At 34.3% G+C, this 23,892-nt stretch overlaps 1 protein-coding gene across 1 annotated transcript; it reads left to right on the top strand.

The window, feature by feature from the left end:
* Positions 1-342: 342 nt before the first annotated feature.
* On the top strand, positions 343-20,932 carry LOC132560822 (ankyrin repeat and IBR domain-containing protein 1-like). The gene is made up of 22 exons (XM_060225512.1): positions 343-530; positions 1,341-1,554; positions 3,216-3,272; positions 3,733-3,861; positions 4,459-4,512; positions 4,908-5,025; positions 5,914-6,077; positions 7,375-7,463; positions 7,941-8,085; positions 8,879-9,039; positions 9,419-9,507; positions 9,950-10,080; positions 10,660-10,794; positions 11,925-12,011; positions 12,349-12,418; positions 13,247-13,389; positions 14,089-14,301; positions 15,564-15,726; positions 16,396-16,518; positions 16,795-16,915; positions 17,359-17,639; positions 19,293-20,932. Exons 1-22 carry the CDS (start codon positions 343-345, stop codon positions 20,930-20,932), a joined length of 4,515 nt encoding a protein of 1,504 aa, XP_060081495.1.
* The last annotated feature ends 2,960 nt before the right edge of the window (positions 20,933-23,892 follow it).

Genomic DNA, 23,892 nt, shown 5'->3' with positions numbered 1-23,892 from the left:
TAACATACTGTCAAGGGTGTACTGTACGATTTTCTTGTCGGGTGACAAGATTAATTTTTAGTTTGAAGATAAAGGGCATATAAATACAATATTGAAAGAGAAATTAACTAATTGCTCTTTGACAAGGAAATAGCTTTAAAACTTATCTCTAATGGCAGATGTTATAAAAAAAGTAAGTTTTTCATATTTTGATTAATACTAATTTTCAGATAACTGTTAAGGGCCATAGCCCTCTGGTGACTAATTCCTTTATATAATCTGCTTGTTATTTTCTTCTTCAGGTTTTCTATTTCTAACCTTGCTTTTTGGAACCAGAACCACTGTCTGTGTATTGAGATCAGGATGGGAAGCACATCGTCCAAGTTCCGGAAACACCTAAGTAATGGAGATGAGGTTGCGGCCCTGAATCTGTATAACAGCCATAGTGAGTTACGGAAAGCCTTGGATCCAAACTGTTCATATGGTGACTCGCATCAGCATGAAACTCCTCTCCACTACTCTGCGCGACATGGCATGAAAAGTTTACTACGGTATGTACTTGATATATTATTAGCTCACCTGACTCCTTCATTGGTTGGGTTTTGCCAAAATATAAGTTGAAGCCTTGTTTGGAGAAAGGGAATAATTTTTTTATAAATGGTAGGTCATGGCTCCCTGGGGTCTGAGGGTTGGGACCCAATAGTGGTAACAGAGCAAATTCTTAAAAATCTTACTCTTCCTGAAATTCTTTATTGAATTGCTGAATAGCTATATTAGCTAGGTGAGGGATGCAGGTCCCTTAGGCCTTTTGGTTTTTAAAACAGTTTTACTGTGTTAATCACTGAATGTATACAAAAGCCTTTAAGCTGAGGTGAGCTATTGCTCTCGGCCTGCATCCATCATTCTTAAATTTGTCTGAGCAAATTGTCATGGATGTTCCTAAAATGTCTTCAGTCATGTGATAAACAGTATCTTATATGTTTCAGTTTCATTAGATTTATGAAACTCAAACATTTTACCTAGTAAGAATTTAGTAAAAAGATCACTTCTAAGACTTGCCTAAGATTCTCTTTTAGTAATAAAATTTTTCTCTGTAAAAGAAAAATTCTTTTAATATTTCCTTGTTTTTACATAATTTTTCATTATTATGGTTACAGTCTAAGTTTAAAACAGCATTAAATCTTTGTGTCTCTAAAATATTGCCTCATTTCGTTTACCTGTAGGATGTGATGTTCCTTTATAGGATAATATCAAGGCAAACGTTGGTCACCATCAGATATCCAAGTAGAGGATGACTTAACCTCTCTAAATCCAAACCTACCGGCATTGACTCTTCCTTCATATACTGCTATTTTTTACAGGATATTTTTACGTGAGTTGGGTGGGAACCCAAACAAGACAAATGGACACAAGGAAACATGCCTACACTGTGTGTCAATGGAGAAACCTTGCCATGCTCAATGTTACCCAGTCTTACGCAAACGTGCTGAGTGTCTACAGATGCTGCTGAACTGGAGGGGAGCTACACTAAAGGATGGCGAGGTGGAGAAAATTGACCTGGCTGCTCAGGATGAGGTATAATTTTGGGTATAAAACAAATTATGAAGGTATAAAAGGCCATATAAAGTCAGAGGAGGTGCAGGTCCCTCTGTACTATTTGCTAACAAAACACGCTATGACTGCTAACGATGCGCACGCATCTCATGGGATCCTGGATGTACCATCCAGGAGTGAATGACAGAACTAAAATTTATTTAAATGACAGGCTTAACCACAGCATTAGTCAGGGTTCATTGGAAACTGATAACCAATGCAATACTTAGCTTTATATATAAATATTAATACATGTGTTGATAAAATTAATAGGATTATTTCATCAGTCCAACTCGTAACTGACAATTATTAGCCTATCACAAGATTTATTTAATGAACACCGGTAGATATTTTTCCGCAGCTGATTCTGAACAACTTTTTATGATTGTTATCTACTGAATAAGAGTGTCATGATCATTAGAATCTTTAGAAAAAATTGATATAATGATATGTGAAAGCATGTGCCATACCAACAAATGAACTTAACATGTAGTCACTGGTAAAATATTCTAGAATTTCAACATTAACATTTTATCTTTTTAAACTACAGTGATTTTTGGCACTTAGATATTTTAATATTTCAGTCCTAAACTCAATTTTGACAACTCATATATTTCTCATGCTTTTTCTGTGGGACTCTTCAAGTTTTGACAACCCATATAAATCTTTGTAAAACTGGACTGATCAAAATTTTGGAAATGGTGCTTTGCACTCTCTCGAAATTTAGAATCCTACAAAATTCACTAAACCTCTTAAGGATAAAATAAATAGGTTTCTTTCATGGTTAAGGATTTGAATATTTGCGCCTTTTTTCATTAGTATGGTAATATTATGGTCTTTGATAGCTGATATTAATCTGTTGGTGCCGTCATCACTCAATAAAGGTAGGTGTAGGTTTTTGAGCCCCAATGCTTATACGGTTTTTCAGAAACAAATTTTAAAAGCTCAGTGGCAAGAGGATTGGAATACCTATACAATAACAAATTGCACTCTGTTAAAACTGTTATCGGTGAATGGTCTTCAGGCTATAGAGACAACCACAGAGACAAAGTTGTCCTTGCCCGTCTTGGGATGGGTCATACATACCTTACACATTCATAAATGTTGAAAGGTGAAGATAATCCTTGGTGCATAGGATGTGATGAGCCATTCACTGTTAAACATTTTTTATTGAACTGCATTAATCTTCTGTCTACTCGAGAATGTTTTTATCGTAACATTACATGTCTAAAATCCCATTTTGAAACTGTTGAGATTTGTAAAATTCTACATTACCTGAAAGATGTTGGTCTATATAATAGCCTATGACGTACCATTTTAATCTTTTGTGTTAACGTACCCATTTAAGATTTTTAGCATTTGTCTTTTACCTTTTGGTTTGTTTAATGTTATTTCCTTTTGGATCGCTGTGTGTTTTACTGTTTGATGGCCCTAATGACCTTTTATGTGTTGACGGGCCGTTAAGATCGTCATAATAATAATAATAATAGACACATTGTTAAACAAAATAGAGATATGATGTTTCATTAGGAAACACTATCAGTAGCTCAGGCTAAGATCAATATTGTATGATTGTAAGGGCTTAATTGATTATAATTGAAAATAATTTAAGATATTTTACTCTACACTTATTCTTCTTTTAGGATTTGAACACTGCGTTACATTATGCTGCCGCTTCAGGACTAAAACGATGTGTGGAGGTAGGTTTCTGATGCTGTCAAAACAATTAATATTTCAAGTATTTTGGAGGTTGTTCCATCAACTGTTGACTCGGCTGAACTGGGAAAATGAAATATTAGATTATATATTTAATATTGAAGACTAAATAAAAAACGAGACAGAAAGTTTTGTTGACCTGAGAAAAGTGTTATTAAACCAATCAGATCAGGTAACCTTAAGTACCCAGGTGATGAAGCTGGAGGAAAGGGTGTTTACAAACTATATAGAAAACATATGGTTTTGTGATATTTAGTAGTTAGCCTAAGATGTAAGTGCTCAGAGGATATTTAAGTTTCATATAATGAAGATATCAACTTTATATTGGCCAATAAGTATAGCCGACTGTACCAATTTGCTGTTCTCCTAGCTATGCCAGTCTTTAGAAACATGCATAAAAAGTCATAATTACTCTTTGAAAACAGTATTTTATTTTCTCTTCAGATGTTGGTGGCTCATGGAGCACCCCTGTTCACAGAAAACAAAGACCAGTTAACACCCTGTGATTCTGCTGAGAGAAATTCTCACACGGAAATAGCTACTTACCTGGAATCCAAGATGGTTTTTTCTGATGTAGGTGACAGACTCTTTGAATATTTGAGCTTTATTTATTTTACATCATTTGCAAAACAAGCTATTTCAACTTATATTGATCGCTTTTGTTGACCCTGATGTAAGTGTAGGAGGGATCTTACTGTGGAATGCCGAGAACCCAGGGAAAACCCATGTGGTTGGATAGGTGAATATGCTATTTTTTCACATCCATTCTGGGAATTGAGCCCTGAATGGCAGTGTGAAAGGCAAGGATGTTACCTATATGCCACCTGCAGACCACCCATGAATTTTTTATTTTGATAACCTTACAAGCCATTCTTATTTGAAAATGTCTTAATTGTTCCAGAAATTTTGTGTTTTTTTAATTAATTTTAATTCTGGAAATCGTAACACTGTTTCATGATATAAGCAAGACATCTAGCATTCTGTTTTGCATTCATTTGTGGTTGAAGAAGTAAATTGAACTTGATTGTTTGGTAATTTTGTTTCTGATTTGAAATTATGCTTTTCAAAAGGTATTCACTAATTTATATATAATTTAAATGTGAACAGTTCTTAAAATCAATGACATAAATTTATTGAATTGTGTATATAAATACTACCTGTTGATTACAGAATGATCCTAACGATGTAACTATACCAGAAATGTTACCTGTTGTGGACTCAGAGGTATGTGAGAGTACATTTAATACTTTCTGATGGTTAAAAGAGGGATGATATTGGATTTTAACAATGAAATTTTGATATCACAATATCTTAAAAAAGAACTGGGTGGATCATTCTCAATTTTGAATTTTTTTTCCAGCAAAAATTTTGTTAACCAATGATAACCTATGATGGGATGAATCATCAAAGATGAAATTACAACCAATTCCCAACATGAAAAGCATGTGCCATGTCCCTCTGCATGATGTTCACTGAGGTAGTCACACCAGCTATAAAACCTGGAAGCAAACAATCCAAATAATTTGTTTTGAGTCAATGACACTTATTTCTCAGTAAATAGATGTTTCTACTTGTCGTGAGAAAAATCTGTATATAATGCATTGCCCTTTCTTCTGAAGGAGTATAGTGGTCTGCGTGCTCAAGATCTCCAGGAGGCTAAGGATCAGCTATTGGTGGAGACTGCGGACATGTTGAGTGTGCCACTTTTTACTGCAGATGCCTTGCTAAGGAACCATGGTAAGCTACGGGACAGGATCTGAATTTGTGTCACCAGTTTGTCAACATATAAATCAAAGAATGTACAAAATTTATTTAAAAAATGATATTATCCTTGTGATAAGTGATTGTGTCTGACATAACTAAAATGAAATAAAACTATGTCAAATTTGATGTTACTAAAATCAAGTTAACTATGGATAGTATCAAACAAGATTTATATGCATTTATTGTAAATAGCACATTGAGGCAAATAATACCACTTTCACATTGTCTAAGTAGTGATCTGAACATTTTGAAAAGTTGAAAAATTTGAAGTATTATTTGGAAAGAACAAAAAGTTTTTGTTGTGATTTTTTTTTTTTTTTTTTGCAATAGCTGAATTCTTCTTCGTTCAATACAATTTCCAGTAATTGTGTTAATCACAATTAGAAGTAGTCTTAGTATGCTTGTCAAAATAGATCATTAGTCTTAACATCTATTTACAGTTTTCAATTTTAGTAACAATAAATTAAATACTCTAATGCTAGTTATTTTCATGTCAAATTTGTTTTCTTTTGAAAAACTATTGAATGATATTTATAATGAGTTAAAGTTTTGGATCTGGATGAAAAAAGACATCTAGTACAAATGTGTCACATTATTTCATGGATTCAATTTTCACAACTGCCTATACATTAAAACAACACTCCCTGTCAGTCATTTTAAGAATTTGTTTGTGTTATTTAGTCTATCACTGAATTTATCAATATTAAATATATTTCAGTCAAGAGTCAGTTATTTTCACTAGTAATTGTTTGCATTTTGACAATGCATCATGGGTAACTACCCTTGCACTTATCCCTCTTGTTTGAATGAACCAGTCCATAGCATGTTTTTAACGTGTGGTCCCTGTTTGTGCCCGAGCAGAGTGGTCGCGTGAGATGCTCCTGGAGGCATGGATGAGTGACCCATTGGCCTGCTGCGAGAAGTCTGGTGTGACCCCTCCCCCCAGTCTGTTTTCTGAACAACCCCAAGTGCAGGAGTCTTTGACCAGTCCCGTCAGCTCAGAACCTCCCAGTCCTGACACTATGGTAAGATCTCAGTAATTGTCCAAAGCTTAGGTGTAAGCATCGGAGCTATAGAAAGATATCTCCACATCTCTACACCTCTGAACCTCCAATACTGATACTAGCATTTGTGTTTTATCACCTCTTTGTCCCTCGTACTTCAAAACTATCTTCTCTATTTCTCACACCTTCACCTTTTGACCTATATGGACATTGATGTGAGTTATTTGCCCCTTTTCCGTTAACCTCTCTTATTGATGTTGAGTTATCTCCCCTTGTTCAAATTGACATAATGGCTTGTTTTCTCTTGATAAAGCATTTCTAATGACAATCTTCGATACTCTAGGGGTTGTGATTACTATCACTCTCTGCCCCCCTGAAACATTTCATGACAAAATTCAAGGTTTTAAGACTAGTTTGATCCTTTGTACATAACACGAATCTTGAGGTTGCATAACAGTATGTTGTGCTGGCTTTGAAGTAGAGTGTTGCTCCATTTTAATCTTCAACTGAATGTATCAGTAATTGGTCATTTTTTTCAACTGAAACTCGCTCTTGACCAATCAAATGACATAGCTTGTGTCTTCAGTTTTGCCAATAAATGTTCCACAGGTGTAGAGAGCGAAACTTATTGTAATTGTTGGAGTATTGAGGCTTTTCTTAATGTATGATTATTGGAATCGTTCTCTAGAGTAAGGTTCGTAAAAGTTGAAATGTAAGAAATCTCCAAGTTTATAGACAGTTCTTTTATGACCTAGGAGGGCATATTGTATTACAGTAATCAATCTATGATTTATTTTGAACAATTCTTTTTTTCTTTTCTTTAGGTTAACAATTTTCTTCATATTTACTATTATCACTGCATCTAACCCTATACCTGGTTGGACTGATTCTGGTTTGCATAGGAGGGGAGGGGGCATTCCATGTCTTATAGACAATTTTCAGGTTCTTCAATAATTCATACTAAACGTTTGATTCCTCTTTTCTATATATATAGTTGTAATCTCTTAAACGTAAATTCTTCTCTGTCAATTACAAAATGAAAAAATAATATTAAAACATAGCAAGAAAATTGTAATGTCTGATATCAAATATAACAGAATATTATCACAATAAAGTTACAGTTGTGGTATAAAAATTAAGCAGTATATATTTTTCCTTGAGTTAACCAACCAGTGTTTGCAAAAATTGAAAAAGATCAAAGTACTTTGAGTTATTCAAAATCTGTGGTATGTATTAAACTGAGGTATATGAAAAATTTGCATTTAGTTCTCGGTACTTTTCGAAGGGAGGTGTCTTATTGTTGTTTTTATTGTTTCAGTGTGATATCTGTACTCAATCGTTCTTGCTGGAGGAGGAACCAGTCCACATGGCTTGTAAACATCAGTTCTGTCGTTGCTGCTGGAAAGAGTGAGTTTGCATTGATTGTAAAATAGTTGTTTCTTGTATTGAAAATATTGCAAATTTTGAAAACTTTAGATACTTTGAATAAGTTCATATCCTACTTCCAAGGCTGAAAGTTGAAAGTTGCCTACAACTGAAGAATTTTACATGAGGAATTCCACTTGACATTTCCAGTTATTAGATAATAGTTAATTGTCTCACAATTTTTTCATCAATTAATTGATTTTCTAATATTAATAGGTTAAGTTTAAGATTTATTTTTCAGTTGTTGGTCCATCACTGGGTCACAACATGTAATTTGGCATGTGATTTCCTCTAAAGCTTACAACATGAGTTATACTGTATTGGATACATTTAAGACTTAATCGATGATGTATTTAAAACTTAAAATATTTTTATTGAAATTGTTTAAATTTTTTTTTTCAAATTAATATGGGTTCACAAAATGAATGTAATGAATTAACTGATTGCTGATCATTTTAGATATTTGAATCTGAAGATCCAGGAAGGAGATGCCCATCATATTACCTGTCCTGGGTTTCAATGCGGAAAGCTTGTACCTGTGGAAATCATTGAGAATATTGTCTCCAGAGAGATGGCACGTCGATACCTACAGTTTGACATCAAGGTATTTTACCTAATACGACTGTATAGAATGTGAAAGTATAATTATTTCATGATCTAGTGAATATCTAGAGATCACAAAGGTGTACAGTATTTTATATGCAGGTTGGATTTCTGCTTTAGGGCTCTTCTATTAAACAATCTCCCACACCAGGACTTCACATTTTGTTTAGAGGTACCACCAATAGAATTTAGATATTTACAGAGAAGTAATAGAAAGGAAATAGAAACATGAATTGAAGTAATTTATGTTGAAGTCGTGGGGTCAAGCAGATGTTACTTTGGATTAGTCTTTAAGAATTTGCCTGAAACAAATTCTTTTTTAATTAGCTCTCTACGGGGCTGTAGACCAGAAACTTGTTTACTTCAACAAATCAGTTCATTGGCAATTTAAAGGTAACATTTCAAGCATAAATTAGGAGAGACCAGCAGATGATTTTACAGACCCAAAAAGGCTTAGACAAGACACCCAAGAGAGCAAATTAGATCAACAGGTTCCATTTTATTTCATAAACGAACAACACTGGTCAACTGGACTATATCATATTTAAAGTTTTGTTTAGCAAAAGGCCTATAAATGGTGTGACAGTTCTCCACTTGGTCACTTTGGTGACCTAATTTCTTCAGTAGTATGACCTAATTTGTAATAAGGATAAAGTATAAAAAATCCTGAGTTTTTTTGTTAAAGTTTCAGTGTCATAGTCACACATCTTATTGGCATGAATGTTTTATCGTTTATGTCTTATATACATTCATTAAATGTAAATGATGAATAAAAGTTTGTTTGTACCTTATAGGCATTTGTAGACAGTAATCCAAGTATTAAGTGGTGTCCATTCCCGGGCTGTGGTCGAGCAGTTCGATTGCCAGAACTGGACGGTAGCAACCAGACACCACGACAGCTCCCCGCTGACACCTCACGCGCTGTCGACTGTGGTAACAAACATTACTTCTGTTGGTGAGTTAAATGATTTATACATAGTTTCCTCTGTTTGCTGTAAAGGTGAAGTAATCTAAAGTTTGTCCTATAAATGTCTCATACTGGACAAGGTATGTTTACATGTTATCAACTGAAAAGTTGGTAAACATTGGAGTGTGATAATTGATTTTAATAATAAATCTTTTTAACTTATTTGAGTTTTCCAGAGAGATAAAATGTAACACTTTGAATTGGTTTAGTCAGTTTTGTACATGTCATTCCCTTTTATAATGACAGACCTGCTTAATGGTCTCATCCTGCTCGTGTTGCAGTAAAGTGAAATAATGCATGGGATGACGGTGTCAATGTCTGTTATTAATCACATGCCATGAAGAAAAAAATCCTGCACTATTTTCAGGGACTGTGGGGGTGAAGCCCATGAGCCATGCAGCTGTGAAAACTGGACCAAGTGGCATCAGAAAATAGCAGAGGTGAAACCTGAACAGAGTAAGTCTTCTAAGCCAAACCAGAATTAAGTATTCTCTTCTGTAGAAATCTGTACCAATTGAATTGCAAGTCTGAAGGTTTTTTGTTTTTAAGATCAAACTTAACCAATATTGGTTCTCAATGTCAGACCAGAACAAAATAAAGCTCGAAGATTAGTACATCTCTAGCAGTTTATTTCCTCTCAAGTCAGAACTGAACAAAATTGATTCAACTTTGATGAGATTCCACATAGAATTAAGAAATTAATCTTTGTATTCTTGGTAACCTTGTTAACAATTTTCTGATATTTTTTTCATTTTAATATTTAATTTTACTTTTTTTTAATTTAATAAGAAAAATGATCCTCCAAAGTCTCTTTAAGATTTATGCTAGCTGCTGTTGGATACATGTAATGAATATAGCTGTATATTGTGTACATATATCTTGATTTGTTTGTTTACAGTGGATGGTACAGAGAAAGATACAGAATCTGCAGCAAACTGTCTTTGGCTAGTCACAAATTCTAAACCCTGTCCCAACTGTAAATCTCCTATACAGAAAAATGAGGGTTGCAACCACATGAAGTGTTCAAAGGTACCGTTTTATGGAATTGCTTTTGTTTATAAAGCTGTTGGATTGGAAACTCAAACCAGTATCATTGTAAAATGTATACTATTACAGATGAATTATACCTACCACCAGAGAGTATTGAATAAAAGGAAAACATTGCTAAATGATATCACAAATTCTTGTTTCTTTTTGTGAATAATGATCTATCTTCACACATTTCAATTTTTTTATAAAATTCCTGGATAAGTTTTAGAAAAATTATTTGTTTAAGAAATTTTTACCTGTTTGATTTTTTTTCTGACATTAACGAGAAAGACACTTTTGAGTGCAAAGACAGATTATACAGATTGTAACTGAATGTTACCCTTGTGACCGTAATTATTTTTGCAAAGGAATGTTAAAATGTTAAAAAGAAGAAGAAAAGATTAAGAAGGGAAAAGATCCAACTCTCAGAACAAATAGATCAAACAATAGTGGGAACCAAGGTCCCTCTTGGTTCTCTTGTTTCATTAAGCACATGAATTGGTATTTCCAGTTTCAGTATAAAGAAATTATATCTATATATTTAATTTTTGGCATCTTACAGTTTAATGTTTGTTTCAGTGCAAGTTTGATTTCTGCTGGGTGTGTTTGGATCAGTGGAAACGACACAACTCTAGTACAGGTGGATATTTCAAGTGTAACCGATACGAGGTGTCAAAGATTGTAGAGGATAATGCTAACCTGGCACAGTCAGATGTGAGTATACCTGTATTTATACTGTAATGAGACCAGGAAGTTGGGGCAACAGATTCAAAAGAGGGAGGGGATGGAGTTGGGGGTGTGTGTAGGGGTACATTGCAGTGGAGGCAAATAGCATAAAATAAATTCTGGTGGTAAATCTATCAAATAGTGCTTTAGAATAGATTGACTTTCATTGCTAGACATAGGAGTTTTGTAGGATATATGAGGCAGTGTTGTAACACAATAGGAATTGAAACAAATATAAAGCACTCATTTAAAGATTTGGGCATATTTATTTGATATCAAGATATCTAGGGACTGGTATATTATGAAATTTTTCTACACTTAGGATTTTTGATGTCTGTTACAACCAGTTTATTTATAGATTTTTCCCTTCTTGATAACTCTATGGTCCCCAAACGGAGATCATATAATCACGCTTAGTCTGTCTATCTGTCTGTTTTTCGGTACGTCATGATTTTATCTGGAGCATAAAACAAAACGTACAAGAGTTATCAACACGAAACTTCATGTGTAGAATGATATTGATGAGAAGTGCAGTGTACAAGAACCATAACTCTCTTTGCATTATTTAGGAATTATTGCCCTTCGTTTTTTTTTTTTTTTTTTCATTTTAAAATTTTGTTTCATTTGGGCGCATAACCTGTCTCTGACGGCCCTTGTCTTGAAATGTCAATTTTCTGACAAAAACGTCATTGGGATTTACTGTCAATGCTAATATGTCAGCGGTATTGTGCTATGATATGATTATGTTAATTAGTGCTTCTGTATATCGTTTCAGTTTAGAATTTATTGTACCAATGCACAAATTCATCATTTCTCTTTGTAAAGGGAAAGTGATAATCCACCAAATTTTGACTGTTCTGAATTCAGTATTATGTTAAATTACAGTATTACATTTCATGAATGGTGCAGTCATCCATTTTGAAGAAAAATATGTTGAAATGGTAATTGTAAATCATGATGACGTAATATAAAATGTTTTAAACTTGATATGAAAATGATGCAAGTTTTTTTTTATATAGTTTTGATTAATAGTTGTAATAATTTTAGAATTATGAAGATGTACAATGTCATGTTGTGTATCAAGTGGTTTGATATAAATAATAATGACTGGTTTACAGGCAGAGGAAAGGAACAAACGAATGCAGGAGTTGAATAAATTTGTCCATTACTACACTCGTTTCAAGAACCATGAAAACAGTTACAAGGTAAGTCAGGGTGTGATTATCAGAAAAATTTCCGATGCTTCCTACAACCCTCTTAAAAGATATCGGTGATTTTGTACGATGTAAAGAAATATTGATTAAGCATGTGAATTCATTGTTGTCATTATTGAGAATGCAGTTTATAATTGATGATATCTCATTTCTGTTTTTAACTTAAAACCAGGTCAATTTTGAGACTGGATATGTATATTATGTATATAAAGAATTAAAAGCAGTTGGAAATAAAGTATTTAAAAGATTTTTTGAACTATCATTTTTAAAAAGAAACCCAAAAAACGAAAACAGAACTAAATAACTTATTTTTCTTCCCTGTTTCCAGTTTGAAGAACCACTCACCAGTTCTACAAAGACAAAGATGATGAAGTTAGCAGAAGCTGTAACCGACCCAGGTAAATCTGGAATAACTTTTACATTCTCTGAACATTCTAGGTTTCATAAATCTTTCACAAACACTTCATGTACTTCATAATCAAGATGAAATATGCAGATTACTTTCTTTAAAAAAAAAAAAATTTCAACTTTTGCAGTTGTCATTATACATGTACTTTCAGATATCAAAGTTCTCTTCAAATCATCAACCACATTATGAAAAATTACGGTCAGTTTGCGAATGTTTAAAGTTGTTTTTACAGAATGCTGCTTGCTCTATCCTGCAGTTTTCATTGTCTAACTCAAGAGTATCAACCACTTTTTAGTTTGGCCATCAGTATCTTTGATTTTCCATTCAATTTCCTGTTTCTGTATTGACTTACGAGAGTCAACATGTGGTTGGACATCTGTAATACCTATCAAATTTGGTCATTTTAACTGGTATAACCCAAAGCAGTTTCAATTATGCTTTTCCGTGCCTGTTGTATTTGAATAATTGCATTCTTGAATGTTGTATAGATATCTTAATTGGCCAAATAATTGCATTAAACTAGTTCATTTGGATCAAATATTTCAAATTTTCTATAAAAAAATTATGTTGTAGTATTCCTTAGCAGTCAGAGTAGATCTAGACAATTCCAGCCATCAGACACCTCTTTTTTAAGCATTTTACTGTATAAGGGACTTCAGGCTTGAAATTTAATTCTGATTTATAAAATTGAAATGAATGAACATTTTTTTTTGAAAATCACTTTTTTTTTCATTAAATCTTTTAAAATGTCATTTCTGCAATAATTTGTTTGTTGTAAATTTTGCTGTTTAAAACTACATGGATTCTGTCAATACAGCAACAGCTAATGCAGAGACAAAGTTTGTAGAAGAAGCTGTAGAACAATTGTTGAAAGCGCGGCGTGTGCTCAAGTGCTCTTATGCCTATGGATATTATCTTGACGGACCTGGCTACAAAAAGATGGTGTTTGAATTCATGCAGGTAATCATTGAAAATTCCAACATATCAACAAGAATCATACCCCAGACTCAGATTCAATGAAACTATGGCAAAATTTGAACAAAAGAAATAGTTACATGGAGACTCCCAAACAAGTACATGGAGAATAGACCAGGTGTTTCAGAAGAGTAAATGTCTTCTGCTTCATCGGTGACACCCGCTGTGTAAACCTTGGTTAATCCAAGTAAGCAATGCCACATTCTCAAATTAGAACAAGGTATGCAACAACTGAACCAACAGAAAAACTAACGAGCATCAAACACATTTAGCTTCGTTTTGTACAAAGAAATAGAATATGTATTAAGGAGATCACTCTGACGACCATAAAACTTCCCTATAATTTTCATCAACTTGCATCTTTGGAAACCCTGTGTTACGAGCAAGTGATGAGAATCCTGAGTAAGCAGAAATCTAAAAACGTTATTTTAGGAATTTCTTTAAATCATAAGAAAACTGATTTATTTCTTCAGGAAGAGGCTTGATAGCGGAAGTTGATGTAAAAGGATTCTAAATGTTACAAGGAACACAATGGGCCTGCTCGATTATAGTAATTATCATACAGGTGTATCATAAATTTTGTATCATGTGCATCCTGAAGAAACCAGATAAGAGGATGATACTAACTGATGAATATTTGAATAAGTTTGTTGTGATTGATAAATTTTTTATCTCTCTTAACAGACTGAGCTGGAGGAATGTGGCGAGATTTTATCTCAGATGGTAAACAGGTTATATTTGAGGACTCCGAGAAAACGCATTATAGAACAAGCCCATGTTGTCCAAAGGAAACGGCATGAATTTATTGTGGCAATATCAAAAGGGCTGGTACCTCCTGAAACACCTCCTGCACTCCGAAAACACAGGAGACGCAGATACAGTATGGATTATGAGGATGTAAGTCTGTTGTAGCATTTTCTTGAGATAACTTTGTCACTCCAGTTTTAAAAGATCTGATTTTAGTAAAAAAAGATTGACAAAAAAAAAATCACCATTTCATGGTCATTGTGACCCTTGGCTGTCTTTCTGTCCTGATGCCGTATTGAATGGAGATGAACCTGTTAAGTGACCGACTTAGGGGCACATCTCCATGTTGCTCTGGCCATTCACACAATATGTAAAAAATAATTTTTATTTGTGTAATTTGACTTTAGTATCCATGCAAGAAATCAGCATTCTAAGATCAATTATCAACTTCATGACAACACGCTCATTCAGAACTTTACATAAAAACTAAACACTGGAAAACACCAAAAAATAAGACAGCAATAAAAGGCCCATAGGGCTTGTATCTCTTACCTGGTTTACTTTGCTGAAATTGATTTCTTTTAGAGGGAAAAATATTAAAGACGCTTGTATTTACCCTGAGTATTTCCCTGTAGCAGATTCAACCCTCCTTCAAAAGGGGTTAGATGCAGCTCTTTAAAAATAGCTAAGTTCACAGAATAATAAATATTTTAAAGAATTTGCTCTATGTCCACTTAACAAATAAAAAGTATTTTTCATGGTTTTGGACTTTTTTAAAACCTATTTTCCAGCATTAGTTTATGTATTTTGCCGTAATCTTTTTCTGAATATCCAATGGACTTGAAATTTGTTACAAACCTTTGTTGGAACACTACCATTTAACATATAATACAGATTTTTTTCCATTTTGACTAAAAATGAATTTTTCCCCGATTTTCTGATTTTGACACTTAATCACTTTTACAGCTTTAAGCTCTGCTTAGTGTCTTATAATTGATTATGGATTTAGAATGCTGATTTCTTGGGTTTTATTTATTTGTTTATATTTTTTGATACTTAAATGATATATAAATTCATGGATTGCATGACATGAAATAGCTATGATGACACTTTGCCCTCATAGTAATTGTGATGTAAATTCTTTGCATCAGCAGGGGATGGGATGGGGTTGGGGTGGGGGTATTATGTATCCTCAGGATGACAGTTTTTGTTAATACAGTTTACTTATAATACATGTTTGAGGCTCACCCATTTACATTTTTTCTTCTGGATATTTATGTGTTATGGGACTTTAGTCAGTTGAGAGAGTGACATTGAGGGTTGTGGTGACATTGAGTATTGTGAGGTATAGAATTTCACAGAATTCTTGTTACAGTGAATATATTTTATATTCTGATAATAATATTTTAAAGGAGGAACTGAGGAAAGCCATACTGGCCTCTATACAAGATGTTGATCCGGCAAATCCCTGGATAAAGGATGCATCTGGTCGACATACCAATGTGATGGCTGTACTAGACTGGCCTGACAGTGATGACTCAGACAGTGATGGACAGACAAGTCAGAGAAAACCAGGTCAGTAAATCCTTAGACAAATGAGACAATCTGACAAGTCCAAGAAAATAGGGTGAGCAGATTCTCAGTTAGTGACAGAGATACAAGTAAGAAAAAACAATGGTAACTAGGTTCTCCAATGGTACTGGATTGACAAAACCAGAGAAATCAAGGCAGTAGGCTTTCTGGTAGTGTTTCACAGGAAACATGGAGGATTGATATGTTCTTAAAAATACAGGGAAGTCCAGGAAAACAACATTACATTCTCCTACTGGTAGACCCAATCTAGAGAACATAAAATCAATAAGTTTTGGGAGAGTGTTAGACAAGTTGACATCAATTAATCCTAAGGAAAAAGCATTTCTAAAGTGTATACTTGAAGGGTATTACAATTCTGTGGATAAAGTCGAGGCTAAAAATTTGAACAGAATTTTAAATTTGTGAAGGGATATTAATGATATGTGGTATTGAGTATTCTGGGTCAAAGGAGTTCAACATTACGATATATAATCGTAGAACTTATACATTTATAACTAAGTGTAAAATGCTGTGGCAGCCTTCGCAGATTAGTTGACACTATAAAGAACTTACAATTCCTAGTACTTAATTTGTATGTAATACACAATTAACATACAAGTTGACATTATATATTAAGACCCTGAAACAATTCTCCAATTTCATTGATTACAGGTAAATGTGCTAGGGAAGGGTGTAACAAGTTAGAGGCTAAGAATCCGCGGACAGGAGAATGGCATCAGTATTGTAGTCGACAATGTATGGCTGCTGCTGCTGTGGAAAACTCGGACCAGTCTGGTAATTAAGTTCTCACCTGTTCAGCATATGTTGTTTCTTCTATAGACAAGTTTGGGTTCAATGAGATCAAGATAGAATTTTGTAATAACAGTCTTTTCATTTGATCGATACATATTAATTGATCTATATGGGGAAAAAACATCACCATTGGAAATAGATCCTTGGTCAATGTTTTGTTTTACGGGGGCAATAAATTGTTGTGTTGAACTGATCAATAGGCTATAAATGTATAACTAGGAAAAATGTTTGTAGCTATTGAATTGGGTGTTTCTACAGAGCCAGTGCAGGAAGCAATACTTGATGAACAAATGGACCTGTTAAGGGCTTTAGAGATGTCCCGTTTACAGTACCTCAGGGACCAGGGTATTATTGCAGACTTGTCCTCCACAACAGCAAGGTAAAGTGGCAGTAAACTATGTGATTTTTTTGGTTGATCTAGTCAGAATCTAGCAAACCTTAGTTCTTAGGAAAGATATTACTTCCTGTCAAAGAATTAATTAATCTAAAAAGTCAATAATAAAATGTTTAATTAGTCAAATTTTTAATCAGATTAACAACAGTTAAAATCTGGAACATTATCAAACAATATTTAGCTTACCAGTTCAAATAATCATGATCTAGTCCTTGCTGACCTAATGCTGAATTTCTGAGAATTTTATTGTATTTTAGACTGCTCTTAGGAATGTTATTTTACATCAAAACTCACTTTTAATTTTCATCAGAATTTCACAATACATATATGAAATAGCATTGGAAAGTGATAACGGATCAGCTTTGAAATTTGAAATTGGATTTAACTACTAGAATATGATCTCTCATATTCAACCTTTTCTATTTTAGCTTACTGGATTCCCCAGGGGCTGCTGAAGGTGGAAGTCCCATCCCAGGAGAGGGTGACCTCCCCTCTCCACAAAAACAGAACAAGGCTCTCCCTGACATTGCACTACTGCCCAAACCTCCACGAGCAAAGGGTAAACAGTCAACTGACAAAAAGGGGAAGTCACCAAAACGGTCCAAAGATGAGGGATCACAGCTAGGAAAACCAAATAGTATGACAGCAATGGAGGAATTAGACTTTGAGCTACAAAGAGTGCTTGAACTATCTACCATTAGTCCTTCTGGTTTGTAATGCAACATTTAACATGGTTCATACAGATATGACAATTCTTTGTATTTCAACACTTGCTGGAAACATTTTTAGCCTGCCTGCTCCAAAAGGCTGTTGAGCTTATTGCAGCATCCTTCGCCCATCCATTGTCCATCTTTTCTAAACAACTCTGAGAATTTTCACCAAATGTGGTCTGAAGCATCTTATGGGGGAAGGAGTAGAATTTTTTTTTATATATGATGGGTCTCAGCACCAAGGAGCCTGAGGGGTGGAGCCAAAAAAGGGGGAAATTTTAAAACCCTCACTAGGAATAATAAGATTTTGCCCATATTTGGTCTTAAGCATTCTTAGCTTAAATTTTTTATATAAGGGGAAATAAAGCAAATTCATGAAAATCCTATTTCTCCAGTAGAAATAATTGGATTTTGCCCAAATTTGATCTAAAGCATTGTTCATGAAGAGGAGTCAATTTTGTATAAATGGTGGGTATCGAACCCCCTTGGGCAGAAGGGCTTGGCCCAATAGGGGAATTAGAGCAACTTCTTTAAAGTTCTTCTCCTCCTGTAGAAATGGTTTGATTATGCCCAAATTTGGTCTTAGCATTGTTGGGTGAATGGGAGTAAACTTTATATTAACCATAAGGGGAAATCAAGCAAATTATTTAAAACCGTTCTTCTGTAGGAATATTAAGATTCTGTCCCAGTTTGATCTGAAGCAATCTTTGGATGAGGAAAGTTTTATATAAATGGTTTTGCTAACCCTCCCGGGTCATAGGAATTAGGCCCAAGGAAGAAAGCACTGAAAAGCTTTTCAGGTGAATGACACAAGCCCTATGGACCTCTTGTCTCATGTCTTCCCAGTATTGGTAATTGGCATTAATGTCTTGGAAACACTTATTTATGTCTTTGATGTTTAAATTAGAAGCAAAACAAAATCAGCTTTTTTTATTGTGATTGTTCCTTGGATTTTACATCCACCAGCATTTGTTGGTTGCCTCCCTTAATTTATTTTCAATGTATCTGCTTCTTTTGGCAGTTTAATTATATTTTTGAAAATAGTGCACAACAGCTGTAGAAAGAAAAAAAAAATTGTTGAAGGATGATGAAGGATGAAGTCCACCAGTGTAATGTAGTCTTGTTGTTTATTAGCGTATGTGTGATATGTGCAGAGGGTGGCTTCTGAATACTGATTTGGTATCAAGATACAGAATGAGTATATATATCGTTTCTAACAAGGATGAGTGATCCATAAAAACAAATGATCCAGGTAGCCTATACATGTCTAACTTGTCAAAAATTTGTTAGATTCAAATGATATCATATTAGGGCAACATGCACTTCTGTAATTTAAACATATAATCTGTGATAGGCTTTGGGCATAATGACATTAAGGTTTTGGATATAACTCATATTCTTATTTTGCTAAATACAAAATATGAGATTTTACTTATATATTTTGATAATTGTGATATCTTTTTTTAGAAATGATGTATAATGGTTCATCTTAACAGTATCCTGTATTGTGAAAAAAAATTGGTTTTAATCCTTTTCATTCTAAGAAATTTAAAATAATTGAAATCTAGTAAATGGAAACACATCTTCAGTAAGTTAAAAGTCGCCCGATCAGTTATTGGTTGACATTATAAATCATTCAATTTCCACTTCAGATTTGTCTCCAGATGCCAAATTAATGTTGCCCAAAAGTGCCACGCTACCAGCCCCTGTGTCACCGCAGCAGCCACGTCACTTATCTCCTCAGGAGTCGCTTTCTCCCTATGCTCAGCATCGCCGCAAGAAGAGTCAGAGTCGGTTCGATGAGACCACCTCTACAGTGGTCAGTCGAGTCCCAAACAAAAGTGTGGAAGACCTTCTCCATGATGATTGTAGTGTTGGGTGTAGAGCACCACCGTCTTCTCTGTCCACACTGTCATCCGAGTCAGATTCTCCCAGTGATTGTGTAGCAACAATCCCCAATGTGTACACATCGCCAAATCAGTCGAGTCACATGCCAGTTACTTTATCCCAACCCCCTTGTGCATACCAACAACAACCACCAAACACACAGCAAACCCATCAGAGCATGGGGTGCTTTGGTATTATCAAGGACTTGTCAGTGTCCAACATCAACACAGGTGAAACAGATAAGACACGTGACTTTCAAGGAAAAAATTTGAGTCTGTTTCGTGACCAAAAGCAAGAGAGGCCATCGCTCAGAGGCATACTGGCTGCTAACACACCAGGTGAAGATGAGGATAATGTTTTTGTTCTGATCAGCCCTGACAATTTACAGGCCAGTCAACAACAGAACTGGGCATATCCTACAAACCTTTTCTCAAATGCTAGTGATAAACACGATAGTCAAGCCTCGTCTGGAGTTAGAGGTCGTGGTAGCACACAGTCCTGGGAAATGACTTCCTCCACATCCAGTCTTAAAGGAGAAACAAAGGTATTGACATCTCTTTATGATCACACTAAATGTCCACAGGGATCAGAAGACTCTGGAGAGATGTCTCTATCTCAGATGGCAGAAAACCTTGTCCATATTTCTGCTGAGATGAAACGTATGGTTGATACTCATGTAACAGATACAACTGATTCTTCCCTAGAGGAAGATGGTGCTACTCCAGAAAGACCACTTGAGTTAGATTTTGACAATTTGGATGAACTTCTACCTACCAGCTCCCTGAAACAGTATGTAGCAAAACATATGGAACAGGACAGCCCTGACTCCTTGACAGAACAGTTTGATACTTGTGATACATATCGGTCACAATCAGTTTTACATAAAACAGTTAAAGAGGAATTAAAGGGATCAAAACGATTTTTCACAGAGGATATAGGTGAGGATGCAACCGAAATCAGTCGGTCAAATTTGTTCTCATCATGTGTGAAGAATTCAGAGGAAGTCTTTCTACCAACAGATATCACATATAATTCACAATTACAAAGTGCCAATGACAATGCAGAAGAAGTATCAGATACGTTATGTGTTACCGACGTGGAAACACCAGAAGTCAATAACGACCAAAGACCTAGAGTGGGTCCCCGGGAAACACTCATTGATTTCCGACCTGGACAGAGTGACATTGATCGTGGTCCTTCAGAACGTCAGGGTCAGATCCAAAGTCATCGCAGTCGTCCACGTAGAATTGAAACAGTATTTGGTGTTGATGATGTGGTAACTGCGGCAGAAGGTCCTGCACCAATTATGGAGCTCGACTTGACAGTGGAATCTGGACCAGTAAACTCTGGTCGGACACGAAGTAATGGAGAAGATAGCTCACATGGAAATTCATTCTTTGTGTGAAAGTTTTATACACATATAATATAATATATATTTATACTTTATATTTATAACTATTTTCCACAGGTGAAATGAAGCAATATCATGAGGTAGTTGATCAAAAAGGTTGAATCAAGTTTAAAAACTAAGTTGTTGGTATGAAATAACAATAACATCCAAATGTTTGTTTTCACCAGATAATTGTCATGAAGAGAATTTACGACTACTCACAGTACAAGTTCTAGTAGATACCCATATACTTTTTCATTCACCAATATTGGTGTAAAAAAGTAGGTGGAAAAATTCAGTCTTATTCCTTTTTTGATTTACTGGTCCCATTTTCTTAGAAATACCAATCACACTCATTTATCATTAGTGTACAATTCCTTCATCTTTAGAAAGGTGCTCGTAGCTTATAACTATAACAACTCTGCTCATTTTAGAGATAGCCTTTAACACATCATTGATATAGACTTATTTACTAGTATTCATTCACTTGAAAAGTCATTTCCTTGATCTTCAACTTCTATGGTTTCAAAATTGTGGGTTTTTAAACCAGATAAGTGTAATGAGGATTTTTTTCTCATCAACAAGAATTAGTCAGTATTGTAGCTTTTTCAGATAACTTCCTTTGTCTTTCTTCTTTTCCTTCTTTCTGTTCTACTTCCTTGAATCTGTGTCCTTTCACTTGTACAATTATTAGAACCAGTACAATTTTCTGATTCATTCAAAGGGGAATTTTTTTAACTAGACATTATAATTTGTTGTGCATCATTGTGTTTAATGTTTTTTTTTTTATTGTTCTGTTCAATTTAGTGCTTTTCCAAGGCGTAAATTTCTTATTACTAGAAAACTCTCTTTTGTAGTGTATTTGTAAAGGGGCCAAGGATTGGCAGAGTGCCAAATGTGAGGATATGTTTTTATTTATATTGTGAACAATTTAAGTTTGTATGTCTTGAAAAGTTTTTCAAGTTTATTACTTGCCGATTATGATTACATTTTACTTTTTCAAATTATGCAGTTTCAAAGTTCATTTTTTTCCACATTTTCACATGTTCATATATGACTTTATGTTGTAATTAATGAAACTCAGAATGTTTTACATTTTACCATTATTATCAAAAACAACATCTTTAATTTATATTGCAATTTTCAGCCCACCAATTACATACTAAGTCTAGCTTTACATGATGTAATTTGCATTTATTGGGTCAAATTTTAGCAAACTATGAAGAAAGATTATAAAAACATTGTGTAGTCTAGCTGCACATGCTTCCTGATTCTATTTAATCATATATATCAAGACTGTTCAATGTTTTATTTGGTAATCAGAGCAAAGCTCAGTGACCTTTTCTGATCCATCTTTTTCTGTCATCTCCAGTAACATTCTCACATTTCTGAAAACTGCTGCAGTGATACCAATAAAATTTCACTGAAAGTTTCCGTGGCCAGTCACAAAGTAAAATTGTAATCTCATAGGGGTTTGAAAGGGGGATGTGGGTGTCAAAAAGCATGAAATTTGCTTATGTTTCAATAATCTTCTTCTCTAGACCAGGATACTGTAGAATCAAAAGCTACCACAGATTGAAAGGTCCCAACTAAAGTTACTTTGTTAAAATTGCATATTCCCTGACTTAGGGAGGGGGTAAATTTCATGACAGTTAAAGTTGGAAATAATTAAATCTTGGTTGGAGTTATGAGCATAGGATAGCAGCTTGCATATTTTACAAATAAGATAGAGACCCCACTCCAGGAGTCTGAAGGTTGGGGTACAAAGGGTGAAATTTGCTTCTATATCGAAAATCTTTTCCAGACGTAGTTGCTGTACATTAATAAAGCTTTCCTGGGATGGGAAATAATATGTTTTAAAAGAAAAAATCAATTTGCCAGTATATTTTCTTTATATTGGTAATACAAGTGTACTAAAAGATTGTCTGTGTTAACATTATAATCCCCATATTGAGTGTCAACAAAAACAATTGTCATTATGTTAGGATTCAGGTGACCACAAATGCCAATAGGCCTCTTGTGATTGACTTGTTTGGAATACTCAGATGAAGAAAAAATGTTTTGTTGTTTTGGCAAAGGTTTTGTGTATTTTTCATTCACAACTGGACCTATACCAGAATGAATTTGATGTTGTGATACCTAGCATCATATATATATATCATGTATCATGTAGATATATCAACATGCAATGTGAAGGTCACATGTAAGTGTGGACAAATTTCAGGTTTACAGGGTTTTTTGATCAATAAAATCTGTGTCGTCGTCTGGAGAAATAAGTGGTAAATTAGCTAGGCTACTCTTATCTTGGTTTTTTTCTCCTGTGGAAATGTATTCATTTACTGCTATGAAATTTTAATGCTTGAATCATTAATTTTTGTATATGATATTAAAATGCTATAGTGTTCTTTAAATGCAAGAATATGCTTTAACTTGACAAGTTCCAATAAATTGTACAAACTAATTATTTATATGATTTAATGATGAGGAACACAAATATCATGATACAGGACCATGCACATCCAAAGGCTTGAGTTATTTTATCTGTCATATTTTTTAAGGTTGTGCTACATTTTTATGACATGTTTATGTCAGATAGTTTTAGGATTTTCTGCTAGAAGTTGATATGTGAAAGTCACTTGAAGCAGTTTTTTTTACTGTTTTGATAAATGTCCTATTCATCGTTTCAAAGGTCTTTTTATGGTGAAAGTCATGTGATTGATGGAACTGTCAATATGCTTTTTGCATAGTCCTGAAATATAATGATGTATGGTAGATAATGAAATCATGTTGAAGTTACCATGGTCTTTGTCTGGTTAATCACAAAGTGAATTTGCCTCTTGCCAACTAATAATAGGATATTGTCCATCACCTATTGCCAGGAAAAGAAATTACTTAGTCGCCTATTGTCAGGAAGGGAGATTACTCAGTCACATCACTTATTGTCAGGAAGGGAGATTACTCTGTTGTATTTTCAA

Source organism: Ylistrum balloti, unplaced genomic scaffold (genome assembly GCF_031769215.1).
Source record: "Ylistrum balloti isolate Yb309-2 unplaced genomic scaffold, AGI_CSIRO_Ybal_v1 Utg371120, whole genome shotgun sequence".
NCBI classification, from domain to species: domain Eukaryota; kingdom Metazoa; phylum Mollusca; class Bivalvia; order Pectinida; family Pectinidae; genus Ylistrum; species Ylistrum balloti.
Note: the sequence above shows the minus strand (reverse complement) of the source record. Positions and strands in the feature narration are given on the sequence as shown.